Here is a 26,067-nt window from a genome sequence, read left to right on the forward strand (position 1 = left end):
AAAAAATTCCAGAATAACAGCAAACAAACTTTCTGGGTTTTGCTAACAATATTGCTTAATAAGTATAAAGGGGTCTAAAACTCAAGAAAGTATGCAGCTAAAGCAAATCTGGGTTCTAAAACAATCAAGACTATCTATAGCACATACAAACGTGGCTTAAAAACAAACAAAATCGGGCTCACACAAACGTGGCCTAAATTAACGAGCACACACAAATGTGGTTTAAATAAACAGCATTCATAGTTATGAGAGAGTATGGTTGCTTGGTTTCTTACGGGTTAAAGAAATGGACTCTTTTAAGAACTTGCTGATGAAGGTGAATCCAGGTGCACCGTGACCTAAGGATGGAGAGCCCCTCCTTCTAGCGCCAAATGATAACTCCGATGTGCGGGGCTGCTCCTTCCGACGCCGCGCCTGAACCTTCTTGCGGTGGTTAAGGTGTAGTTGTTGTGGGGTTTCTGTAAAACAACACCGGAGAGGGATTTGAGCACCGCGGCGCCTCCAGTGTGAGAGTAAGAACTCACTTGGGGAAGACGAAGATAGATAGGAAAGGAAGGTGGTTGTGTGTATATATGAGTGTGTAAGAGAGTGTAAACCCCAAACCCCTTCCCCTTGGGGTATTTATAACCTAAGGGTAGGGTTTAGGGGTTAGTACCTTTAGATCAGGACCGTTCATTGTTGGAGGCGGAGGACGCCTGACTCGGATGAATTCCATACACGTGTCCAGGTAAGGATCACCTCTGCGATGAACCAATGATGTGCCGACATGTGTTATGCTTGTTTCAGTTGTTGGTTGTTGATAGTTGTCATTATCCCGTGCCCACGTTCCCTTCCTTATGGGTCGTGGTGTATGCATGTGCTTGGGGGACCCCCCATCGAGCCTGTTCTAGCTGGGTTGGACTCTAGCTGGGAGGTGATTTTGTTCCTGGGTTGGGTCTGGGCCCGGCTGTCAACCTGAGCCTGGCTCCCTTCACTTGTTTGTTTCGGGAGGGGGGGTCTCGGTCCTCCAACTGAACTTGTCTTACCCTAGACCTGGGTTGGGTTCTAACCGGGTTACTTATACCCTATCATTTCCAGTCTTCTATTTTTTTTCTTATGAGTAAGAAAATTGACATAAATAATCAGCAGAAAGCTAGGCTAGGCTATTATTAAACTGAAAAAGAAAAAAAACCTAGAAAACCTAACTTAATCCAAGGTCAGATGTGCAGCAATGGCGACTCATGACAGCTTTATAGGTTAAAAGGGGTAAACACAAAAACCAATACTCATATAGACTATAAAAATCTACTAGTTATTAGAAGTATTTTAGAGTGCATACGAAAATTTTCACCAATGCTAATATGGGCCTAAAATTAGCCTAGAAATATTATTAATGTTGAATTAATTAGACCTGGTATGGTCCAGTCACGAAGCCCAATTACGAGGCCCGAAGCTTTGATTATTTATTAATTTCGTAATTAAAAAATAAGGAAGATTAACAGCTCATTAAATGAGTCCAATCAGTGATATAAATCTATAAAAGATAGCCCCAAGGGCACCTACACCAACAAGGAATCCGATTCCTTTATTTTAGGACTTTAAAGTCTATCTAAAGACTGAGAACTTGATCAACAAGTCTCATATCCCTAGTTCAATTCAAGGACTCTCAACATCTATATAAAGGGACTCAACCCATGAATCAGAACTATGTTTTTTGGCTTGATTCTCTAATTCACAGAGATACGTAGGCATCTCGTAAAGGCAGAGTTAAGCTACGAAACACGAGAGCAACCATTAAAGGTCGTGAGCTCCCGAACCTTAGTAATAAATACAACAAATAATAACCTTAGTTTTTTATCCATAACATTTGGCGCCGTCTGTGGGAAACACAATAACAACCATGGCGAAAACACGGAGAATAGTTAGAGCCCTTGAAGGAGGAACACCAACGGGGATAACCCAAGTAATTTTATCAACTGTGGAGGTACCTCCTCATTCGACTTATATAGCCACACAAGGAGAAGCCCAGATAGGGGCAACTGAACCTCAGCCACAAGAGACGATTCCCTCGGCTACTCAAGGTACGAATCTCCAAGTTCAACAACTACATGCACCTGTGAATTCTCGACCCATTGGGTAAGAATATTCAACTGTTGTGACTACTAACCCCCCTTATGGGATGCCCTTTTACCCTGAGGTTGGAGGAAGTGGACATGCTGGACGGAGTGAAGCACGGGGACGATTTCCCCCCTACATTCGAGGTTTGGCTCTTATCCCTGAGGATCAGGAATTTTATGGTCCTTACACTGAGAGAACTCCGAATCTTCGGATGATGAAGTAGCCCCAAGAAGGAGACGTGTTGGCAAAGAGCAGATGGCTGATGGTAGCCAACGTCCTAAGAGCACCCAAGGGACGAATCCCCAAGAAGTGAAGGAAAGGATCAGGGCTCACGAGGCTGAGATTCAAAGGCTGAGGCGCGACTTGGAGGCGCACCAGTCCACCAGACCCCCAGTACCTCCTAGGGGGAGAAATCCTCCTCCTGTCATAGACCTGGATGGTCCAGCACAGAGAAGGGTTGTTGTCCCAAGGGCCGATCTAAACAATCTTCTTCCCCTTGGAGATCCTGATGATCCTACTCCGCCCTTCACTGAAGAAATAATGAATGCCCATATCTCAGGGAAGTTCAAGATACCAACTATCAAAGCTTATAATGGCACGGGAGATCCCGCTAATTATGTTAGGACATTCTCTAATGCACTGCTATTGCAGCCCGTGAATGATGCTATTAAGTGACGGGCCTTTCCTCAAACCCTGTCGGGTATCGCTCAAAGGTGGTATAGTCGTTTTCCCCCGAACTCTATTGGGTCATTCATAGAATTAAGTCAGGCTTTTATTAAGCAATTCATCAGCGGGAGAGTACATGAGAAAAGTTCAGCATCTTTTATGAGCATTGTGCCGGGAACAAAGGAATCCTTGAGAGACTACCTGAATCGTTTCACAAGTCCCAGACCTTGATGATAAGGTAGCCATGATAGCACTGCAACAAGGAACTAGGGATGAGTTTTTCAAGATGTCCTTAGCCAAACGCCCCGTGAAAGCATGTTGCAGCTCCAGGATAGGGCAGGGAAGTACATCAAGGTGGAAGAGAGCATAAGGAAGACCGTAGTGAGTAATGAGCCCACTCGAGGTAAGAAGCGAAAAACTGATCTGGAGTATATCGCTAAGGACAAGTATCCTAAAACCGAGCAAAACCCTGATTCAGCCCCCAAGAAGGGAGGACCTGGGCAAAAGTTCATTGAATACGCTAAGTTGAATGCTCCTAAAAGCCAGATCTTGATGGAGATCGAGAAAGATCGAGATATTTGTTGGCCTAAGCCCTTGAAGGCTGATCCTGCCAAGCTAGATAAGAGCAAGTATTGTAGATTTCACAAATATATTGGTCATGACACCGATGAGTGTAGACAGCTGAAAGATGAAATTGAGTTCCTCATTCGTAAAGGAAGATTGAACAAATACACGGGAGAAGGAGGGGATAGGAATAACAATGGAAGAAAGAACTTTGAAGATCGTAGGAGGGACCAAGATGATCAGGGGCGGAATCCCCAGCCTAGAGGACCGGTTATAAATAAAATCTTTGGAGGACCACGACCCCGAGGGCCTGTGATAAACACAAATTTTGGAGGACCAACTGCTGCTGGGTTATCAAAGAACTCCAGGAAAGCGTATGCCCGAGAATTTTTGCATATTGTTGGGGAAGCCCCGAAGAGGGCTAGGTAAGGAGTAACAATGTCTTTTGATGATTCTGATCTGGAGGGTAAGAAGACTTGATTTCAATTTCTTTAGCCCCCGAAGATCCTGAGAAGGTGACTTTTATTGGAGCAACGCTCGAGGAGCCCCTTAGAGGGAAGTTGGTGAAATTTTTGCAAGAAAATAGTGACGTATTTGCATGGTCAACAGCTGATATGTCAGGCATAGACCCGGAACTGATTACTCACAAGCTGAATGTGGACCCAAATTGGAAGACAGTGAAACAAAAGAAAAGAAGTTTTGCTCCAGAAAGGCAAGAAGCTATAAAACAGGAAGTGGAGAAGCTCTTAGAGGCTGGTTTCATTGAGGAGAATCAATTTCCAGAGTGGTTAGCAAAACCTGTAATGATGAAGAAGGCCAATAGAAAATGGAGGATGTGTGTGGACTTCACTGATCTAAATGATGTCTGTCCTAAGGACTGTTTCCCGTTACCAAGGATCGATACTTTGATAGATGCCACTGCTGGGCATGAAATGCTGAGCTTCATGGATGGATTTAGTGGATATAATCAGATTAAGATGCACAAGGATGACATTCCAAAGGTATCATTCATCACTGACTTTGGTGTTTATTGTTATCTTGTTATGGCATTTGGTCTTAAGAATGCAGGAGCCACCTATCAAAGGTTGGTAAATAAAATTTTTAAGGATCTTATTGGCAAGACTATGGAAGTCTATGTTGACGACATGTTAGTCAAGAGTCTAGTAAAGACTGATCATATAACCCATTTAAGGGAAGCTTTTGAGGTCCTGAGGTACCACAAGATGATGTTAAATCCTACAAAGTGTGTTTTTGGAGTAGGATCTGGAAATTTTTTGGGATTGATGGTCTCCAAGAGAGGGATCGAGGCCAACCCCGATAAGATAAAGGCAATCTTGGACATGAAACCACCAAAAACTGTCAAGGATGTTCAGAAGCTCATAGGAAGGGTTGCTGCGCTCGGACGATTCGTCTCCAAGTCAGGAGACAAGTGCTTGTCATTCTTCAAATCACTAAAGAACATTAAGGAATTCGTATAGAATGAGGTAAACCAGAAGTCATTCGAGGAGTTAAAGTAATATATGGCCCAGGCCCCGTTGTTGGCCAAACCAGCTTTGAATGAAGTTTTATACTTGTACTTGGCCGTTTCAGAGAGTGCTTTGATCGCTGTGTTGTTAAAGGAGGAACTGAAAATCCAGAAACCCGTATACTATGTCAGCAAAATTCTGCATGGTGCTGAGTTGAATTATTCAACTATTGAGAAATTTGCTCTAGCCTTGGTAATGGCTTCAAGAAAGTTACGTCCTTACTTTCAGGTTCATCAAATTGAGGTACTACCAAATCAGTCCCTGAGAAATATCATTCATAGTCCCAAGGGTAGTGGGAGGTTGATCAAATGGGCAATAGAGCTGGGAGAGTTCGACATCAAGTATAAGCCACGGATGGCAATAAAAGCCCAGGCATTAGCTGACTTTGTGGTGGAATGTACCATACCCAACCAAGAAGTCGGGGGGTAGGAAGATACCACACCTGAAGACAAGGAAGTTGATAAGGGGGACAAAGAGAAGGATGATAAGGAGAAAGAATATTGGGTTCTCTATTTTGATGGAGCATCAAAAACAAATTCAAGTGGAGCAGGATTGGTTTTACAAAGCCCTGATGGGTTCTTGATTAAGTATGCCATGAAGTTAGACTTCCCGACCACAAACAATGAGGCAGAATATGAAGCCCTGATAGCTGGCCTCGGCCTAGCAGGGACACTTAGAGTCAAGAACTTAAAAGTCCGTGGAGACTCGAAGCTGGTCATAACCCAGGTAAAGGGAGAGTTTGAGGAAAGGGATGATACGATGGTTAAGTATGTCCGCCTAGTAAGGGTTGTGATGACCCAATTCGATGAATGCCATGTTGAGCACATTCCAAGGGAGGAAAATGCTAAGGCAGATGCATTGTCAAAGTTTGCTTCATCTGAGATAGAAGAAAGTTCTGGAAGTGTATACTTTCGCGTTTTGAAAACACGGAGCATTGATGTTAAGCTTGTGGCTCCTATAGGCCTGGGGACATCATGGATAGATCTCATTAAGGCTCACATTCAAACTGGTTGGTTGCCAAACGATGCTACTGAAGCACGAAAATTGGTTGTTCGAGCTGTTGGATTTTAATCGCAGCGGAGGCATGGTAAAACACTTTTACACATATAAAATCCAAATAAAAGCATATAAATCGTGGTAAAAATGTAGGGATCGATTACTAACCTTTAATATACGATCCAAGAGCATCGATCGGAGATCCTTAGCAGCTGCTCCTCAAACGTGAAGCACTCCACCGGTATCCACCAAGAAAACGACGTTAAGGAGGAGGAGGAGGTGGAGAGAATTAGGTTTTATAAAATTTTGGGGTTAGAATCAAAATAAGGTTTATAATAGTATATTTATAGGCAAAATTTTCAGCTGAAATTTTCCCATAAATATTATTATTATCCCATTTATTATTCTCATTAATAATTAAAACACCTTTTAATTATTAATCCTTTTTCTAAACACTTTAGAAATAATTCTCTCTCTTGATTTAATTTCCAAAAAATTAAATCCTTAATTAATAATATTAAGAACTTTTCTTAATTAATTTATAATCAATTAAATCTCATTTAATCAATTATTAAATTTGCCAATTAATTATTTATTTCATAAATAAATAATTATTAGCCATTATTAATTAATTCATCCATCATTAAATCATTCTCTTTTTATGGTGTGACCCTGTAGGTTCAATATTAAGCCGGTAGTAGAAATAAATAACAATAAAACTATTTTATCATTATTTATATAAATTCTCTAATTTATTAAATATGATTAATTAATTAATCACATTTATTCTACATCGTGAGGGATACTTCTCAGCATATCGCGACTATCCGGATAATATGAATTCACTGCTTAGAATACCAAGAACCTATTCAGTGAATAGTTACCGTACAATAAACTCCTTCTACCCTACAATGTCCTGATTAAATACAAGGCATGGATCTCGTGTCAAGCCTATCTAATTCAATCACTTGCTTACCATTTACTATGCTTAGTTCTATGCAAATTAGAAACTCCTTTCTAATTTCATTCACTCTGGCCAGAGATTCCTGAACTAGCATAAGTGGATCAGCCTTGAACATTCGCTTCCTTCACTGGAAGGGGTAGATCCTTTATTGATCATACACTATCTTCGTGTACAAATTCCTATACCCGGTAGAGCCCTAATAATTGTCCCTGGAGACTAAGAACTAAACCGAAGCATAGTTCAGTGTACACAAGATGACTATGATGACCTCAAGTCTAAGGATACTTGTACAACTATCACTATATGAACAACTGCTGACACGTGAGTGAACTCCATCAGTTGTTCAGCTGGGCGAGTCATGTTCAGTGAACTTATTCTATAATAAGCACCTACATACTAGCTATAGTGTCACCACACAAATGTCTATGAGAACAGACATCCTTCAGAAAAGAAGCAAGCATAGTATGTACCGATCTCTGCGGATTATTAATTACCAGTTAGTAATCCTACGACCAGGAACTATTTAAGTTTAGAGTTATCATCTTTTAGGTCTCACTATTATGATCTCATCATAATCCATAAAAAGCTTTACTCTAAACTATGGTATATCTTATTTAAACACTTAAATAGATAAAGCCCGTAATTAAAACAAAACAAGTCTTTTATTAATATCAATGAAATCAAAACAGATTACACAGGAAGTTATTCCTAAATCCTAATACATGATTGGACTTAGGACATATTCCTTTCACGAGCACTAAGATACTCTTTGATAGATGGAATTCCGTATAAAAGATCTTTCGTGATTCCCTACTTAAGGTGTCTCAGGCCCGATGAAGCACACTTGGCTCTTGAAGAAGTACATGAAGGCATATGTGAGCAACACTTGGGGGAAGGGCCTTAGCTCATAAGATAACCCGTTTAGGCTTCTATTGGTCAGAAATGATGGTTGATGCCAAAGAATATGTGAAAAAGTGTGACCGCTGTCAGAAGCACGCACTAGTTGTTAGACAACCCCCCGAGATACTGACCTCCATCAACTCGCCCATCCTCTTTGCTATGCGGGGAATGGATATTCTGGGGCCTTTCCCCATGGCCACGACACAAAGGAAGTTTTTGATTATAGCCATTGATTATTTTACCAAGTGGATTGAAGTCAAGCCCTTGGACAAAATTACAACTAAGCAGGTTGCATAATTCCTGTGGGAAAATATCATGTGCCGGTATGGAATTCCCCGCATCCTAGTCACTGACAATGGAACACAATTCAACAACGAGAAATTCAAGAAGTACTGTGAAGAAATTGAAATTGAGTTACGGTTCACCTCCATGGCTCACCCGCAAGCCAATGGGCAAGCAGAAGTTGCGAATCGAATAATCCTGGATGGACTAAAAAAGAGGATCGAGAAGTCGAGGAATAACTGGGTAGATGAAATACTCCTAATACTATGGGCCTATAGGACTACCTGTAGAGTCACGACTGGAGCAACTCCCTTCATGTTAGCATATGGGGCAGAAACAGTTGTTCCCATAGAGATATCACATTCCTCTCCCAGGATTCAAGCTTTCAATGCTGAGGAGAATGAGAAAGGGAAAAGATTAGCCCTGGATCTAATTGATGAAGTCCGAGACGAGGCACATGCGAAGATAGTGGAGTATCAGAAAAAGGCTTCGTTCTACTACAACCTAAGGGTTAAATAAAGGTTCTTCAAACAGGGTGACTTAGTCTTGAGGAAGGCGGAAGCTTCTAGTGTAGGGCAGAAAGGGAAGCTTGCCCCAGATTGGGAAGGGCCATACAAGGTCAAGAGTGTACAGGGTAGAGGAACCTACAAGCTGGAGACTATGGATGGTATTGAAGTCCCGAGAACTTGGCATGCACAAAACCTGAAGGTTTACTATGTATGAAGCCATTAAAATATGATTCTCACTTGTCAAGATGACAAGTAGGTTGAAAAGAACCTTGAAGCTTTGCTTGCTTAGGATTTACATGTTTTAGCTTTATTTTTGAAGATTATTAGGAGTTGTGTAGAGGATGAATCCCAAGAGTTGCCATAAACTTATTTTACAATTGTTTAGTTCATCTTATCATAGAACTGTTTGGTGCATACTATATATGGTTGAGTTTGCTTATCTATTTTAGTACAAGTACGAGGAAAATAAGGGACAGCTTTTAAAAAGCTAGCAAACTAATAGTACAAGTACTTGAAAGGGATGGTAGAAAAGCAAACAAATAACTTAAAATAACATAATAAACCCCGAAGGGTAATAAGTTCCCAATACGAATAAGTCAATACATAAAAAGCCACGATGGGCCAAATAAGAAAAACAAACTACTCAAGATCCTTGAAAAAGTCATCATCAATGTTTCCCTCATCGGCAGCAGTAGAAGGGGGAACGGGCTTATCTCCCATAGGATCAGCATCTCGAGGAGAAGCAGCTGTGGCCTCAACGGAAGTAGTGAGAGTAGGAGAGAGAGGAATATCCTGGAGAAGAGGCTCTTACCCAGGAATAGCAGGGACTGGATAGGCCGCGAGAGTCACCTCTGGGATCTTCTTCCCAATCTCCTCCACTATCTGCTCCCAGCAGCTAGAAAAGGTCTCCGGGAAATTAGTATTGTACTCAGCATTCAGGACATGTTGAAAGTCCTGAGATGCCTTATACTCAGCTATCACCTCAGCCTGGGCCCTCTGAGCATCTAGCTCCGGCTTACGAACTTTCTCTTTTTCATCCGCCAGTTCCTTCTCTACCTCATGGAAACGAGTGAAGTTGGCCTCGGAAGCCTTGAGGTACTTGTCCCTATCTCTCTCAGCAATAGTCAGGCTAGTCCTCACATCTTTCAGATTGTGAAGGGCAGCCTGGAGATAGGTAATCATCCGCGCGAGCATATTCAAATACAGTAAGTAAGTATGAAAGAATTGAAAAACAGTCAAAAAGGAGACGAGGAAGAGGCTTACAGAAGCCACGGCCTGAGCACCCAGACGCTCAATCTGTAGGTCATCAGAAAACTCTACTATCTCAGCCCTGTCACGAGGCGTAATCACATTCTCGGACCAAACAGCGGCAGCCTCGGAACTCCCTACCATGGTGTCCCTCTTCCGAAGACCCCAAGTGACGGAGAAATGAGAGGTATCCTCATCAAGGCTAAGGGGTCTCTGGGATAAAAAGGTAGGGACGGCCTCCTTAACCGTGACTGAAGGGCCGTTACCAATCCTAACCCGCTTGTCGCGGTGGGTCTCAACAGCAGAGCCCTTGGCAGCACGGGCCTCTCGCTTCTTGAAAATCGTGTCCAGAGCTGCCTAGCTACGAAAAGGTATAGACACGTAAGAAGAAGGAAAAAATAAGGAATTAAGAAAATGGAATAAAAGGGGAAAGAAATACCCTCGGGACCTAGGTCACTTAGACCTAAATTTTGCAAATTACCCTCTGAAAGGATGAGAGCGCAATGATGCAAGTTATCAGATGTGATGGCCTTGATGGCCGCATCCTCATCTATCCCCAATTTTAGGTCTCTTAAAGACCCCTCTATACTTTTTGAGAAGTTGGTCCTGAAAAAATGGTCCCAACCCTCCTCGGAATCCAGAAACACATAAAACCACTCGCTCTTCCAAGTTGGATACGAGTCAGGGTTGGTGCCAGAAACAAAGCAGGAGCGCGCCAAGGATCTATGAACTATTTTGACCCATCCTTGGTCCTCAGAAGCATTTACAAATTTAAATAAATAGCGAAAGACACAAACATTGGGCTCAAAACCATGTTTACGTGATTGGACCATATAATAGTGAATGAAACGCCAAGAATTGGGTGTGAGTTGGGTCGGACAGACTCGGGCTTCAGCCAAAAGGCGAAAAACGAAAGGATGAGGAGGAAGGCGAAAACCAGCATAAAAGGTTTCATTATAGACTGAATGGCCCCAGGCTTTGGATAACAGGCCCTATCATTTGGGCCTGGAGCCTCGGCCCTATAAGGGTGAGAAATACCAAAGAGGCGAGCTATGGTACCTACTTATTCTAAACCAAATCTAGAAGGGTAATTATATGCATCTAAGTGTAACATGTTAGGGAAGGCTTGCCCGAACTCGGTTAAAAGATCCCTAAGAGAAATAACTGAGGAATGGACAAGAGATTTTTTACCTCGGCTGGCCCTAGATGGACGGGGAATAGCTTGGGGAACCTGGGAGTGAGATGAATCGGAATCCGCCATGGATGAAGACTGAAACCCAGAAAGCCCTTGAAAATAATCGAAGAATATGAAGATTCAAACGGAATCTTCAAAATGAGCCCAGAAAGCGGTGGTGTAGAATGTCGGAATTCGCTTTGTGGTGGCTATTCTTGAGAGAATATTTGCAGAGTAGAGAAATTTAGAGGTGAAGAAATTTTGTGGAAGTAAAGTGTGAGAAATGAGCTCACATTTCACTTCTTATATAGATGAGCGTGTGGAAGCTCAAACGTGTCTGGGCCAAAAGAAATGGGCCTAGTAAAGGCGGGAAGCCCATAAAGTTTGAATTTTGAAAAGATCTAGAATGTTCTAAACCAAAAAAACAAAATTCACTGAATAAATCAAGGCTTGAAAGCCCAACCACGCCTAGAGGACATGATTCCTGGGCATGCTGCTAAACATGTCTGCAAGGCGTGGGTATACAACGCCTAGGAATTATGAACGAATTAACCTCCAACAACGCCCAGGACGCAAGTTTCCTGGACGCTGTTGGAAGGATGTCTCCGAGGCGTGGGTACACAATGCCTAGGATTTATGAACGGATTGGCCTTCAACAACGCCCAGGACGCAAGTTTCCTAGACGTTGTTAGAAGTGTGGCTCCTAGGTGCGGATCAACAACGCCCAGGAAGCATTGGCCTTCAACAACGCCCAGGACGCAAGTTTCCTAGACGTTGTTAGAAGTGTGGCTCCTAGGCACGGATCAACGACGCCCAGGAAACATTGGCCTTCAACAATGCCCAGGACGCAAGTTTCCTAGACGTTGTTAGAAGTGTGGCTCCTAGGCGCGGATCAACGACGCCCAGGAAGCATTGGCCTTCAACAACGCCCAGGACGCAAGTTTCCTAGACGTTGTTAGAAGTGTGTCTCCTGGGCGCGGATCAACGACGCCCAGGAAGTATTGGCCTTCAACAACGCCCAGGATGCACATTTTCTAGGCGTTGTTAGGAGATTGTCTCCTAGGCGTGGATCAACAACGCCTAGGATGCCTTGTGCAGTAAAATCCCATTTTTCTGATTATTTAATTAATTAGAAAATGGGCTAAAATCAGGAAAATTGCTAATAATTCCCAATAAGTAGGGAAAATAAGCATAAAATCCCGGAAAATAAGGTAAAATTAGAAAATAATTTTCAAAAATTATTTATGGTAAAATATTAAGGAAAAAATCCCCGAAATTAAGGGAAAATTCCTGTAAATGAGGAAAAAAACTCGGAAATTAAGAGAAAATTCCTGAAAAATGCCAGAAAATTCCTAAAAAGACGGAATAAGGTAAGGAAAACAATAGAGAGGTTTTAAAATAACCCTGAAGCCGTGTGCAAGGCAAATCATTGTAAATGTGTAGGTCGCTCCACACTTTACGCAAAAACGACACCCTGTAAGGGAACAAATGAACTTAACTTCTGCGAAATCTTTTGCGGTTTCCCAAAAGTTGGGGGGCAAATGATATGGGCCTAAAATTAGCCTAGAAATATAATTAATGTTGAATTAATTAGACCTGGTATGGTCCAGTAACGAAGCCCAATTACGAGGCCCGAAGCTCTGATTATTTATTAATTTCGTAATTAATAAATAAGGGAGATCAACAGCTCATTAAATGAGTCCAATCAATGATATAAATCTATAAAAGATAGCCCCAAGGGCACCTACACCAACAAGGAATCCGATTCCTTTATTTTAGGATTTCAAAGTCTATCTAAAGACTGAGAACTTGATCAACAAATCTCCTATCCCTAGTCCAATTCAAGGACTCTCAACATCTATATAAAGGGACTCACCCCATCAATCAGAACTACTTTTTTTGGCTTGATTCTCTAATTCACAGAGATACGTAGGCATCTCGTAAAAGCAGAATTAAGCTACGAAACACGAGAGCAGCCATTAAAGGCCGTGAGCTCCCGAACCTTAGTAATAAATACAGCAAATAATAATCTTAGTTTTTTATCCATAACAAATGCGCAGCAATGATACATTGCGGAAGGGAAATTAAATAATTAAAAAAGGAAAAAAATTAATATTTAAAAATTTCAGAAAAAATGCCAAAAATCAATTTTGAGAAAATAATTACTGTAATTTTTTTTTACCTAATTACCTCAATTTTCAATTTGTTATGAATTTTTTAAGTGCTAAAATTATGAAAAATTCGAAGCTGGCCAAAAAATAGGGGAAATCTGGAAAAAGAGGGGATCTTCCGTAATGATTCATTGCGGAAGGAAAATTAAATAAATAAACAAAAAAAAAGAAAATCTAATAATTTTTAAAAATTCCTGAAAAATGTCAAAATCAAAAATTTTGAGAAAATAATTACTGTAATTTTTTTTACCTAATTACCTAAATTTGTCAATTTGTTATGAATTTTTGAAGTGCTAAAATTCTGAAAAATTTGAAGCGGGCCAAAAAACTGGAAAATCTGGAAAAGAGGGGACCTTGTGCAATGAATCATTGCGGAAGGAGTATTAATGAATTCAATCAACCAACGCCCCGCAAACGCGCAAAATTTAAAAAATTTCCCGACCTTCCGCAATGGCGAAATTTAAAAAACTTCCCGACCTTCCGCAATGATTCATTGCGGAAGTACCCCATTTTTTAATTTTTTTATAATTAATTTTTTCGGTAAACAATTTTTTTAAAAAAATTAACCATAAATTTGATAGGACTTATTACTATTACTAGAATTTTTGACATAATTTTTATTTTTTAAACATAAATGTTGTTTACTTTACCTTTTATTACGGTAAAATAAGTACACTAATAAATAAAAATATTATTTAATAAATGTAATTTTAATTTTAGAATACTTTGGTTTTAATATAAAGTCCAGTTAGAAAAAAAATATACAATTCCGTATGATAAATAGTTTAAAACTTGATAACCACAAATGATGTACTTTGAGTATAGATTTTATCATTTTTCTTTGAAATAGAAAAATTTGTTCATTTAAATTTAAAATACATAAATATATTAACAAATATAATAGATACGTTATTTCGGAAGTAGATTTATTATGTTCACATTTATATCCGTATAAATGTATTTTATAAAATTCGTAGAAACATTTTTCTTAATAATAACATTATATTTTTTATTAAATTATACTCGTTTCAGTAATACTACTATTAGATAACTTGGAAAAACGTATACTCGAGACGATTTTTGATTTATAAACTCATTATAAACTCATGGTGTAATGAGAACATGAGTTTATGAATAAAAAATCATCATGTGTATGAATCAAAAATCATTCGTGGTACACATTTCTTGAAATTATCTAAAAATATCTAGGATATTTATATTATAATTTTATTATTTTATGATACAAAATTTTATAAAATTTATAAAATAATAAATTTTATTTTAATTAAAATATTTAATATTAACAACATAATTAGAACATAATATTTAATAAAAAAAATTATATAAAAGATTTCAGCAATGATTTATTGCGAAAGATAACGTGATTTCTGTAATGATTTATTGTTGACCGCGTTGAACGGCCATATTTGTTGGTTCCAAGCCAACCGTGGCCGTGAAACTTTTACCTATATTTTAAGGTATATGTTCCAACTACTTTTGCCTTTGTTTTAAGGCATTTGTTTTAAGGCATATGTTACAACTTGCAAGTTGAATCGTATAGCAGAAGTAAACAAATATTCTAACACAACTAAAAGCCGAGACCTATCTACCACTATCAAAAGGACAGTCTGATTTTGCAAAATAACTATGCAGTATTAATTTTTACAAAATCATAAATTTTATTTGTAAAATATAATATTTATTTATTTATAATAGTAATCGATCACGCATAACCGGAACCAAGTCATCTAAATTGGTTCGATTTTTTTTTCAGTTTCAATTTCGGATCAATTTTCTCCGGTTTCGATTCGATTTCAGTTTTTCTTTTACTGCGCCCTAGTATATATATTGTGTTGAACGTGTTATAAATTAAAATATAAATAGACTTGCTATAATAGAAAGAGTAAATTTAAAGAAAATTAGTGTTATAAATTAAAATATAAATAAACTTAGTATAATAAGAAGAGAAAAGTATTAACAAGGGAACCCTTAATTTAATTTTAAATACTGATATATGTTACCATTGATTTTGTTGAGCTCCCTGTATTGCTCGGTCCCGATTGGGTAAATTAGTTGCTGCATTACAGTAGTTTAATCTTTGCGACAAGCTGCATTACAGCATTTATGTTTCCCTGTAACATTTAATATTCAAATGTAAAATATCTTTTATTTTGCAAGACCGTTTTATATAACATGCTATGCTGATGTTTGTTCAGTGCTAAATTTGCGCATTGTTCAGCCACTGAACTAAAATTAAAAAAACATATCCCTCAAGGACAATTTAGCTCTATTACAGTCCCAATTTTTGAATTTTGCACTCAGACACATACGCTCGCCTGTACACATTTTTTTAACTTTATAAATGCACCAAGCACAGGTACGTCCACATAGAGATCGAAGAGTCCGACGAGGATATTGAAAAAATGGCATATTAAAAACTCTTGAAACTCGAAGTGCAAAGCCTTAATATTCAGAACTTAACACGTGATAACCTTAATTTATTTATTATACATTTTCAATTTCAGCAAGGAAATCATATGCAATTGAGTGTCAAATTTGTAGCAGAGATGAAAGGACAAAAGAAAACCTACCTTTCACATATAGTCCTCTAAATAAACAAGTCGTGTTCTCGTAATTCAAGCAGTGAGGATAAAGCAATTTCATTTCGAATGAGACTGCTCCGAGGTGAAATCCTATACCTACACCCATGTCTATCCACGGGGTTGATGTAAAAACCAAAATGTTTACATAATTTGACTTGGAAAAGAGAGACCTCCAAAACTACTAGATATTCACAAAATAAAAAGGAGTATAACATGTAGGCAGATATACATTTACTTGGAAAAAGCCTTGTGAGCAACAGCAACAAGCGCCATTCATGAGCACCACCAGCTCCAAATTTCTAATAGCTCACTCAGTCTGATGGTACTTACAGATACCCCTGCAGGCAAATCTGACTAAACAGCATTGTTTAATTTGTAATTGCCAGCATTTCATTAATGAGTGGAACCCAACCATCCAAGAACTTTTCAACACAAGAAATGCAGACTGTAAAATCAATCAAACTCCACTTAAACTAGCTTTTTTGTACACAATTTGATATTATAAGGGAAATACTAAAGTTAGACTTTCCATGTTGCACAATCTTTCTAGAGAATCCATGGTTCTATGCACATGTTACAAACATGTCGAACACATTTTTTTAAGTTCATGAACTAAAGAAATGAAAAGTGAATATCTGCAAAAACCTGGCATCCAACACCTATGCAATTACTCTATGTATATATCTTCACCCAATGAGCTTCTACACAGCAGATTTGGATGTGACATAAACAAGCACAGGGTTAAGATTTAGATCCTTCGATATTCTACGGTTCAGATATTAGCACAAGCTTTACTGCTGTTAGCAAGGAAAAACTTAAGAAAACAATGCTATTCAGTATCGCTATCAGTATCCAGAAAACCGAACTCAGTCTGTCCATCAAGCCTGATAAGCAAAGTTCCCCTGTTCTCCTCGCTCCACTGAATACCTTCTTTCTGCAGAAGATTAGCGACCTACAAGCAGCAACTAGAAACTTCAGCTGATAATAACAATATCAATTAACGGTTCTAAAATCTAAATCTCTCTATAAGAAGATACATTACTATTTTCCTGAATGTTTTATCTAGCAAGACTGGGTAATTTTACAAATTAATAAAAACACACTAATGGTTATTGAATAAACAGGAAAGTTAATACTGATTTATTGATGAAAGCTGGTCGATAATTAGTTCTCTCAAACAACTGCAAGCCAATAACACTTCAATATTTTACATTCATACATTTGTTGCTTCCTGAATAAATTAAGTTTTACACGAAAGCGATTTTTTTTAAATGGCTTTTAACTAGTTTCTTGCCCACATACTAGTAGCTCGGAGCATGAAGATTTCATTAAAAAGTTTAACTTCGCAATAAGATATATAATATCTCTTCTTATCTATACATAGGGGTGAGAAAAAACCAACATCTTGCATGTGTGATGTTACAGTGCAAGAACTGATATGGAGTCTATATGTTTTCTTTCTTATTTGATGTAATGGCGGAAAAATTGATGTTGATTGGGTCTATTTGCCTCTTTTAACCAAGTCAATTTTTCCCTCAAAGCTCAACATGGATTACTGCTTCACAAATGTGTTTTCCACTGTTTTGTAAATTTTCAGTTGACTTATAAATTGACGAATCAACAGCATAGATAACATGTTAGTTAATGTTAGCTTATGTGGCTAATCTTTACGTCATCCAAATGCAGGTAAAACCTCCTGTTTTCGAAAGAATGGTAAACTAAAGAAGAAGTATTTAACATGGTTCCAATACAGTAAAATCATTTCCAGAACAGTTTGTCACACAACAGCGGTAAAAAATCTTCTGACCGAAACCATAATGTCAATATTATCATGGTTGGGGCTTAATAATTGTAAAACTAATCTTGGCATCATGCAATGCATGTAAAACTTCTGGAGTTAAAGGTATAGAAGAAAAACAAAGATGAATTTACATGGTCACTTTTCTAGTACTATTGGGATAACTACAGCAATAGATGCAAAAGTGTTTTCTAGAACAACCTAAGGTCAGCAGTTATGTCCCTGATAATCCTAAGGTTTTTCTAGGGCCCAGCATACGGACTTGCCACTGCTACATTCTTATAACATTTAGGGCGGTAAAGCAAAATGTAAACCCTAAGTTTCAAAGAGCTTGCAAGGACAACCCAAATTAGTCGAAGTATCTGTTTGAAAATCCTATTGTGAATCACCACATAATTGCATTGAATCCCAAATTCAGAAATCAATCATGCTTCATAATTAAGATAAAAGGCATAAACACCTGATGGACTTGGTTTACATTTTGTTGAGACAGGTTTATTATTAGTCTGCAACCCATAGACAATGTTACAAAGACCATGATGATTAAGGTGAAAGAAGTAAAGAAATGAGCTGGTTGAGAAGCATACTGATTGCTTCAGCTTTGACTTCCCCATACCATGGGTTCCACACCCAGTGATAACTCTGAACCACCGCACAGCTACAAAATATGAATGGAGAAAGAGAACAAACAATTACTACATATTAGACCCTAATATAAAGGTCCTACAAGTACTTTTAGGAACCAGAAACATGCAATACATATTGCCAATGCTTACAGCGGACATATGCACCAAACAACAGATGAAGTTTTAGAAGTTTCATTGCTGGTTTGACGTGTTGCCCGTGTAGATCAATAGTAATCACATTCTCTATGCTCTTGTTTCTACAGTACAGTCAGCAAAATTAGAACAATAAATTTATGGAAAACAACTTCCTTCTGCAAAACAGTGACCAACCTAGCTTGGAAGATATCTTGGCTTGCCTTTTCATCTGCCTCTCGAGCTATTTTATTGTGTGTCCTTCCCTAGATCAATAAGGAAAATTAGGTTGGTATGAGTGGGACTAATGGTGCAAGGAACTCTCGGTATTTCGGTATTACATTCCTTTATGAGCACTTACGATAACAGGCAAGCACAGGGAGTATAGCATAAAGAATAAACAAAATAAATCATTCTCAAGTTGTCCATTCTAACAATCCTTGCAAGTATATGTATATAAAATATAAAAGCACTAATTTTTATTTAATATTAAATTGTTAAAAGATCAAAGTATAACAAATACAGCATATATATCAAGTATACACTATATCAACAAACTTGTACCTGAAACAGTTGGACAAGTACAAAATGTACGAAATAAAGTGAGAAGCAAAACATACAACTGAATGCAAGACTGAAAAAAACAAATCATAACACACCTTGTCAGACATGTAAGCTGCATAGTCACGCTCTCCATTTGAATATGCGGTGGCCGCCTGCAAAAGAATGCACTTTCAGTAACAAATATTGTCTTTAAGTAAAAATCCAGTCTGTCGTTCTAAACAAATCAACAGAACTGTACCTTCTGATAACAGGACTTCATCAAATCCCAGTGCTGCCTTGCAGATTCTCTACAAACTCGATATTCGTCTCCTTTAGCTAAAACATAATACTTTTATAAAGACTGGTCTTTTATACATGTACATAGATATATATGTCTGTGCAGGAGTATAATCCGATATCGACATAGTGAGAAAGGGTAGAGTATAAGTGTAGAATGAAAACATGTAAGTTTCAGGTTAACTATGATGTTAGTGATAATTAGAAAAAGTTGGTACACACAAAAACAAAACATCGATATATTCAAAATTCGTTAGTAAATAGTATCTACAACAATATATAAATAAACAAACCAAAATTATATCCACATGAAAAAGACAAAAAGCACTGAATTACTAGGGACACATGAATCTAAGATGGACAAAAAGGAAAGATAGATCTAGACTAAAACAAAAGGACAGAAAAGCAAACACCAGGGTTACATCCTTATCACCCCTCAAATAAGCCGACTAGATTGCACCAACTATAGCAAGAGTTTTGGATCTGAAAGTGGCGAGTAACAAAGTCAATCAACTAGACTCAAATTTCAATTGATTTTTCTATAAATTCACATGAAAAACGAAAGTAATATCTTCAGACAGCATGAACCACTTTCCTAGCTAAAAAAATTTGAACTCCCATTAAAATATTTCCTAACCAATCATAAATCTTAATCGCCAATGTACAAGATTAATTGAGGATAGTATAAAATTGGAAAGACATGAATTTTCAAAATTTATCTATCAATCTAAGTTGCAAGTTTGATGCTATTCATGTTTTTTTTTATTTCCTTTATTCATTCTTCCCTCTTTGTACCACAAAAAAAAATACGTTAAGAATCCTAAAAAACCTTAACGTTTTCCATTGTTTAGTGAAAAAAGATGACGTATTTCAGCATCGAGAGTATCACGCATTGGTGTACAAAGTAGTCAAAGTACTAACAAGTGATTCTCTAGATATCGAGTAAAACTGCAACACATACTACTCAATTAAACCTTGGACACAAAAGCTTAACATTTCAGCTGTACATATGAAGGCAGTTGGCCAGACTTTAACTGAATAAAACATAAAAATTTACTCTACTATCATTAAGAATATGTACCGAGATATTAAAAAGTCTTTGATGACAATAATTACCACTGATTTTCTTTAAAAAAAACTTAAGACCGTGCCTTAATTGATTATCAACATTTTATCATAACAGCCAAAAGTAGAACAGGGAAATTTAGTTGTGTACACCGAGATAGAATTTCATCTGCACTAATACTTAATTGCACAGGAAAACAAATGGCCCACGTGCTAAAAAGCACAATGTAATAACACAAGCAATAAAAATACCATGAGCATGCGTCCTTTCTTTGTCCTCTACAGAAGTGCAAATCTGTGAACTTTTGCCTAGAGCTTCCATCTTCTTTACCACGTTCCTCCAGTTCATTGTATCAGGTTTGTGTTTAGAACTTTTGGGTGTGTTAAATAAAGATTCCAACACTTTCCACGGCAGTTCTGATTCGGAAACTTCAGCACTAACTGAAGCAGGTGCTTCTGAACCAACAAGGGCACTGAAATAATTTCTGGTGAGGACATGAAAATGACAGAAAGGCACTTCTTTTATCACCCAATAATAAATAACGCTTTTTTGTACTTCCTAATGCAGCACATGCTCACACACACTCACACACAAAATTACCCGGTTAATTACATATACCAAGCATCACAAAACTGCAGTGGCATACACCAGAAATTAATTCCTAACTTATGCTTCAAAGATTGTGTAAGAAGTAAATTAAGGCTTATAAAGCCAAAATTCTGCTTCATCAGACAAGAACATTAAAAAAGCCTTCAAATATTCATTTATGGCAAGTTATGAAAATTTCATTCAAGCAAAAGCTCATATGTTGAGCAAAAGAGAGCACTATTAGTTGCCTCTCCCATTAGAAATTTTGAGAATTGAAATACAACATAGGTTATACTAAAAAAACTAGAATTTCCGGATAAATTAGGTTTTAGTGTATGAAGTCCTGTTGCTTAATACATAACCAAGATTTAGGTTCGTGAACTTATAGCTATGCCAGCGCATTTTCATTTCAGTTATTGATAAGGTGTCTAATAAAAGTAAGACAACTGCTTATACCATTCATTTTTGACAAGTAAAAGGGGCCAATTTGCATATTAAGCCACTTAAATACTAACTGAACTGCAATATTTAATAAAACATTTGAAACTCTACATAGCCATGTTTTAAATGTAAAAACTAGGCTGGAAACGTGATAGGTGATACAGAGTTCACAGAAAACGGACATGGTAGATCTTATGTCTACACCCCAATTAGTTAAAAGCAACCCAAACTGAAACTAACGCCCTACAATAGATATTTAAATCCCAAGCCAAAATCAAAACAACGTAATAGCAGATACATACTGTGCTGAATTTCGAACGGGAGAGTAATTTGTACGTAAGTTTATTTATATAAATGTTGTTACGCTGCCACTATAAACTACAAATGTGAAGCTAGTGTTGTAGTTACTACTGGTAACCACTCATCCTGACCTCTTCCATCTTTTAAAATTAAAAATGTAGTACTTGATATTAATTAACATCCACAAAGTAGGTTTCCAAGAAGCGGTTCTTTAGGTGTATTTGGGTGCGTTCCAAATAACTCTTTCTCAATTAAATTCAGTATCTTAATACTGAATGTCAACAATAAGTTTCCAATATCTGCATTCAAGACTAGAGTTGGGCCTGCTGCCTCGTCTTTAATTGATTAGGGCGTGACTTTAAAATCTAGATCATGAATTCCATGTGAGTTCAGCACAGCTTACGACAGAGTTTAGCCGTATTGTTAAGGAGTCAAAGTTCAGTTTAGCTGATTATAAGAATTTTCTGTGCAGCAAGTCAAATAAATCAGTGCAAGTAAAACTGGAAATATGAAAATGATGACAAGGTTGAACACTTAAACTAGATTCAGTTGTAGAACTTTATCAATGTATACCTAACAAAAGTAGTCAACAAAAATATTGTTTTTTAGAAACTCTCAGTATCCGCTATTTTCAATTTTTACCAACACAAAAAAACAGACAGTTAGACCTTTCTCACCCGAACAATGTGGCCCTTAAACTGAACAATTAAACTGTAAAAGGAAGCATCGCATAAAATTACCTGCTATTATAACCCATAGGCCACACATTATCCTGAAGTTCACTTTCAGATGAATGAGAAGTCGAGTCAGATGTTCTATCTATAAACTGTACACATTTGAAAATGAGTATAATCACCAGATAGCATATAAGAATTGTATATTGTTACTCCTATCTAGCACAACCACTATACCACAAACTATGTCGGTGTATGGAGTTCAATTAATAAATGTCACAACTATCATTTTATCTGTCATGTAAAATTTGTTACACCTTGCACTTAAGATGCTAAAGAACAATTTCGATAAGCCAATCACAAAATGATACTATCACAAATGTAATTTACAATAACCTCAGATTATTAGAACGTTAGCATAAATAAAGGAGATGTGTTTGAAGACAAAGGAAAAAGTTACACTACAAGTGAATACGTAATCTTACATTAATTAACCAATAAAGTTCAATATGTCAGAACTCAAAACATCTATATAGGAACTCAATTATTTAAAACTTAAAGAACAAATATATTCTATTACTAGTTCTTGCTCTTTCAAAACACATATTTACCCAAATTGGATCCATGACTCACTAGAGTAGCACGATCATTTCATAAGAAAATCCAAACCAGAATCAACTACTCAATAATCATCAGATTTAGGTTGCAAAGATGACGAGGTAACTCACTAGGCAAAACAAATTGAACGGATAACTAGCATCGTAAAGATTAATGAACTAATTGCACTTACATAGTCACTAGATTCAAGAACATATCCTGTATCATCTGTATTGTCAAAAAAACCTTCAGCACATCTGCCACTACCTGAGTGCTGGGTGGAGGATGCAGTTAATTCAAGCAATACGCTCAAAGCCTGAGAAAACTAAATGTTAATGCATATTTAAGCTGATTTAATGTTTCTCAAAGGTATAAATTTGAACCTGCTTCACAGGTATATCAAAAAACAACTAACATCATATTTCAAAATATCTGGGCCATGTTCAGTCCAACTTACCATATTCCTGAACTTAACCTGGATATATAATGCAAACAAAGAAGGCAAAAAGAATGTGAATATTCCCAGGAAATTATAGCATGCAAAAGAGAGGAATATAGAGTATAGACACAATCCACCAAGGGAACCACATTAAAGAGGGAAACCACAGGAGATACAGAGTCAGCATAAAATAATTGAAGCGGAAATAGCTATATCTGGAAAAATATACAAAAGTTCAATTTAGAAAAAGTTGTGCAAGAAGAAAGTTATCAAGATCATATAGAACATATCGGTAATGAATATAATAGGCAATATCATGCATTGTCTAGTTTATTCATAACAATGACAATCAACACCATAGCAGATAAATAACTTGAAAAAGGTGAATACCATTTGTCCCCCACTTTAGTGACCACTTAGATATCCTTAAAAGTTATTATGCAATGAAAGAATACTAATTTATACATAAGAAAATGCATTTCACTTGACTATGATTAGTAACTGGAATCACATAACAACAAACAAATAGAAAATTTATCCAAGCTCAGTTATTAAAAAGTAGATCAGAGTTCTTAATTATTACCTTTTCAACATCATATTTGCACTGACCTGCCAAATTTTAAATTAAAAAGATAAAGTAAATCCTCATATCACGCTACATTCCACAAAAATTAAGCTCAGCATATGATAAATATGTAATACCTTTTTTTCATTTACTTTAATCACAAAGCTATAGCTTAAAAGTTATAACCCCCAATTTACATAACAAAATGAATATACTTCCCTTAAATAATAAAAACTCAAAACAAAATAGGAAAAACAACTCACAAAGCACATCTCTAACCACGCCCATGCTCAGTTCACAATCGCCCCCAAGCATCGAACACAAAAACTGTTCCAATTCCTCTTTACTCGAACTCACATCATCAACACATTTCCCTTTCTTAGCCCCCGAGCTCACATACTCCTTCCCTAAAACAGAGGACACCATTCCCGTAGCAGCCACAACCTTCTTCTTCGGCTTGGCCTTGACCACACCAACAATCGGTCCACTCTTATTCTCCACACACATTTCCGATCCCGAACTTGAACCAAAAATCTCCGAACTAGAAGTCGAACCCGAAACCTCAGAACTAAAATAACTCCCACTCGTTTCGCTGGAACACGACACAGCCCTATCATCTAAGCCACCTAAAATCTCCGCAGCCTTATTGGCATCACCATTAGCTTGTTTAAAAGCTAAACTAGCTTCATCTAACGAAACAGAACTAAACGCCTCCATTAAACAATCCAAAACCCTAGTCTCCTCGTCATTTTGATTCGTCTCGATCTCGTTCCCCTTTTTGACTTGCTTCGTTTTGGAAGGACGTGATCGCTTCTTCTTCCCGTGCTTCATATCTATAAATTGACACCTATAGATACAATATACATACGAATCGGATGAATGATTGAGGTGGTTTGACTTTTGGATGAATTAAATTGGAAACCCCTATAATTGAAATATGAATAGATACAAGTATAGATACAAAGATGTAAAACAATGGATCCAAGTTAGGTTTTCAAAATTCGAAATTGAGAGGAAAACGAAACCCTAACTTGGAATTCGGGGAAAATATTTGTATGGAGGGATTATTAAGGGAAAAATCTGAAAATAGTAATATTGTATAATTAATATCCCGCAAATAATCATATGATCAACGGTCTTTTGCTTTTTATCCATCACATCCTCGTCTCGTGCCTCACTCTATATTAAAATATTATTTTGAACGAATTTTGTTTTATACATGACTAATTTTTTAATATAATAAATGAATTGTCTTATTTTTTTATTTTCATACATATTATTAAAGTGGTATTATATATCTTAAGTAGTGAGTGAGAGTTTATTTTTTATCATAAATTTTGATTTTAACTTACCCCGAAAATTTTAAGATTAAATATTTATTGTAAGCTATATGATCATAATTAATAAAAAAAAATCAAAACTATATCATTATAAATAAAATTATTTGAAGTTTGTTTGTACGGATATGCATCTGGTCGCTTCGGGGTCGGGAAGTATTATCTTTCCCCTTATTCCTATTCCGGAACACACCTTGAATCATAAACGTTGATTCTTTTCACACCTTGAATCATAAACGTTGATTCTTTTCATTACTGATCACTGCGGAACGGGGATTCCTACGGGATGTGAAAAATAATTAAAAATAATAATTTTATATTTTTAATATATTTCTTAAATAAAAAAACAATCTACTAATTCATAATATATAGAAACATTGATAATATCTCTTTTTTATATCAAATCATCTTAAAATTAATTTATAATGTAAATAAATGACAAATTAAAAATATATATTATAATGTAAAAAAATTGATCAATAAAATTATAGATTATTTTAAAATTATTATAATTTTTTAATACTGCTACAAGTATAGCACATTCAAATGCCAATGTGTTGCAAGACACACAAGGGTTTGAGGTTGGTGTACATGACAGTAACCCAGTCAAATCCCCTCCAATTCAATTGGAGGTTCCCACTACAAGTGGAGAATAACACACTGTCAAAACCACAGAGGCAATCTTTGAGTCAAACTGTGATTTCAGTCACATGTGTTTCTGAACCATCAACCTCACAACCTTCAACTTCCCAACCTCAACAATCTCACATTCTCACCAACTGGCTGCAAAAATCTGTCTCTCAACCCACATCTGTAGATGATCTCTTAGTGGAGCAGATTTCTAGACTGGAAAACATCTCTCAACATCTACTCACTTCTGATATGAGCAATCAGGACTATCAGGCCATCATGCTCACCTACAATGAAGATGTGGAGAAACAGAATGAGAAGATTGTAAATGATG

At 37.1% G+C, this 26,067-nt stretch overlaps 1 protein-coding gene across 2 annotated transcripts; it reads right to left on the bottom strand.

The window, feature by feature from the left end:
• Positions 1–16,146: 16,146 nt before the first annotated feature.
• LOC141665242 (SMR domain-containing protein At5g58720) lies at positions 16,147–24,868 on the bottom strand. Of its 2 annotated transcripts, none has more exons than XM_074471218.1 (11): positions 24,030–24,868; positions 23,785–23,810; positions 22,956–23,078; positions 22,232–22,317; positions 20,414–20,646; positions 19,059–19,135; positions 18,916–18,972; positions 18,455–18,522; positions 18,275–18,381; positions 18,086–18,156; positions 16,147–16,652 (listed from the first exon to the last, which is right to left on the bottom strand). In XM_074471218.1, the coding sequence occupies exons 1-11, from the start codon at positions 24,595–24,597 to the stop codon at positions 16,530–16,532; spliced, it is 1,539 nt and encodes a 512-aa protein (XP_074327319.1). In that variant the 5' UTR covers positions 24,598–24,868; the 3' UTR covers positions 16,147–16,529. The 2 variants fall into 2 exon arrangements, with proteins under 2 accessions (XP_074327319.1, XP_074327320.1); XM_074471219.1 differs by having other exon boundaries at positions 20,414–20,634; positions 24,030–24,867.
• Between the last annotated feature and the right edge of the window lie 1,199 nt (positions 24,869–26,067).

The sequence above is a fragment of the Apium graveolens genome, chromosome 6, assembly GCF_009905375.1.
Source record: "Apium graveolens cultivar Ventura chromosome 6, ASM990537v1, whole genome shotgun sequence".
Classification (NCBI taxonomy): Eukaryota; Viridiplantae; Streptophyta; class Magnoliopsida; order Apiales; family Apiaceae; genus Apium; species Apium graveolens.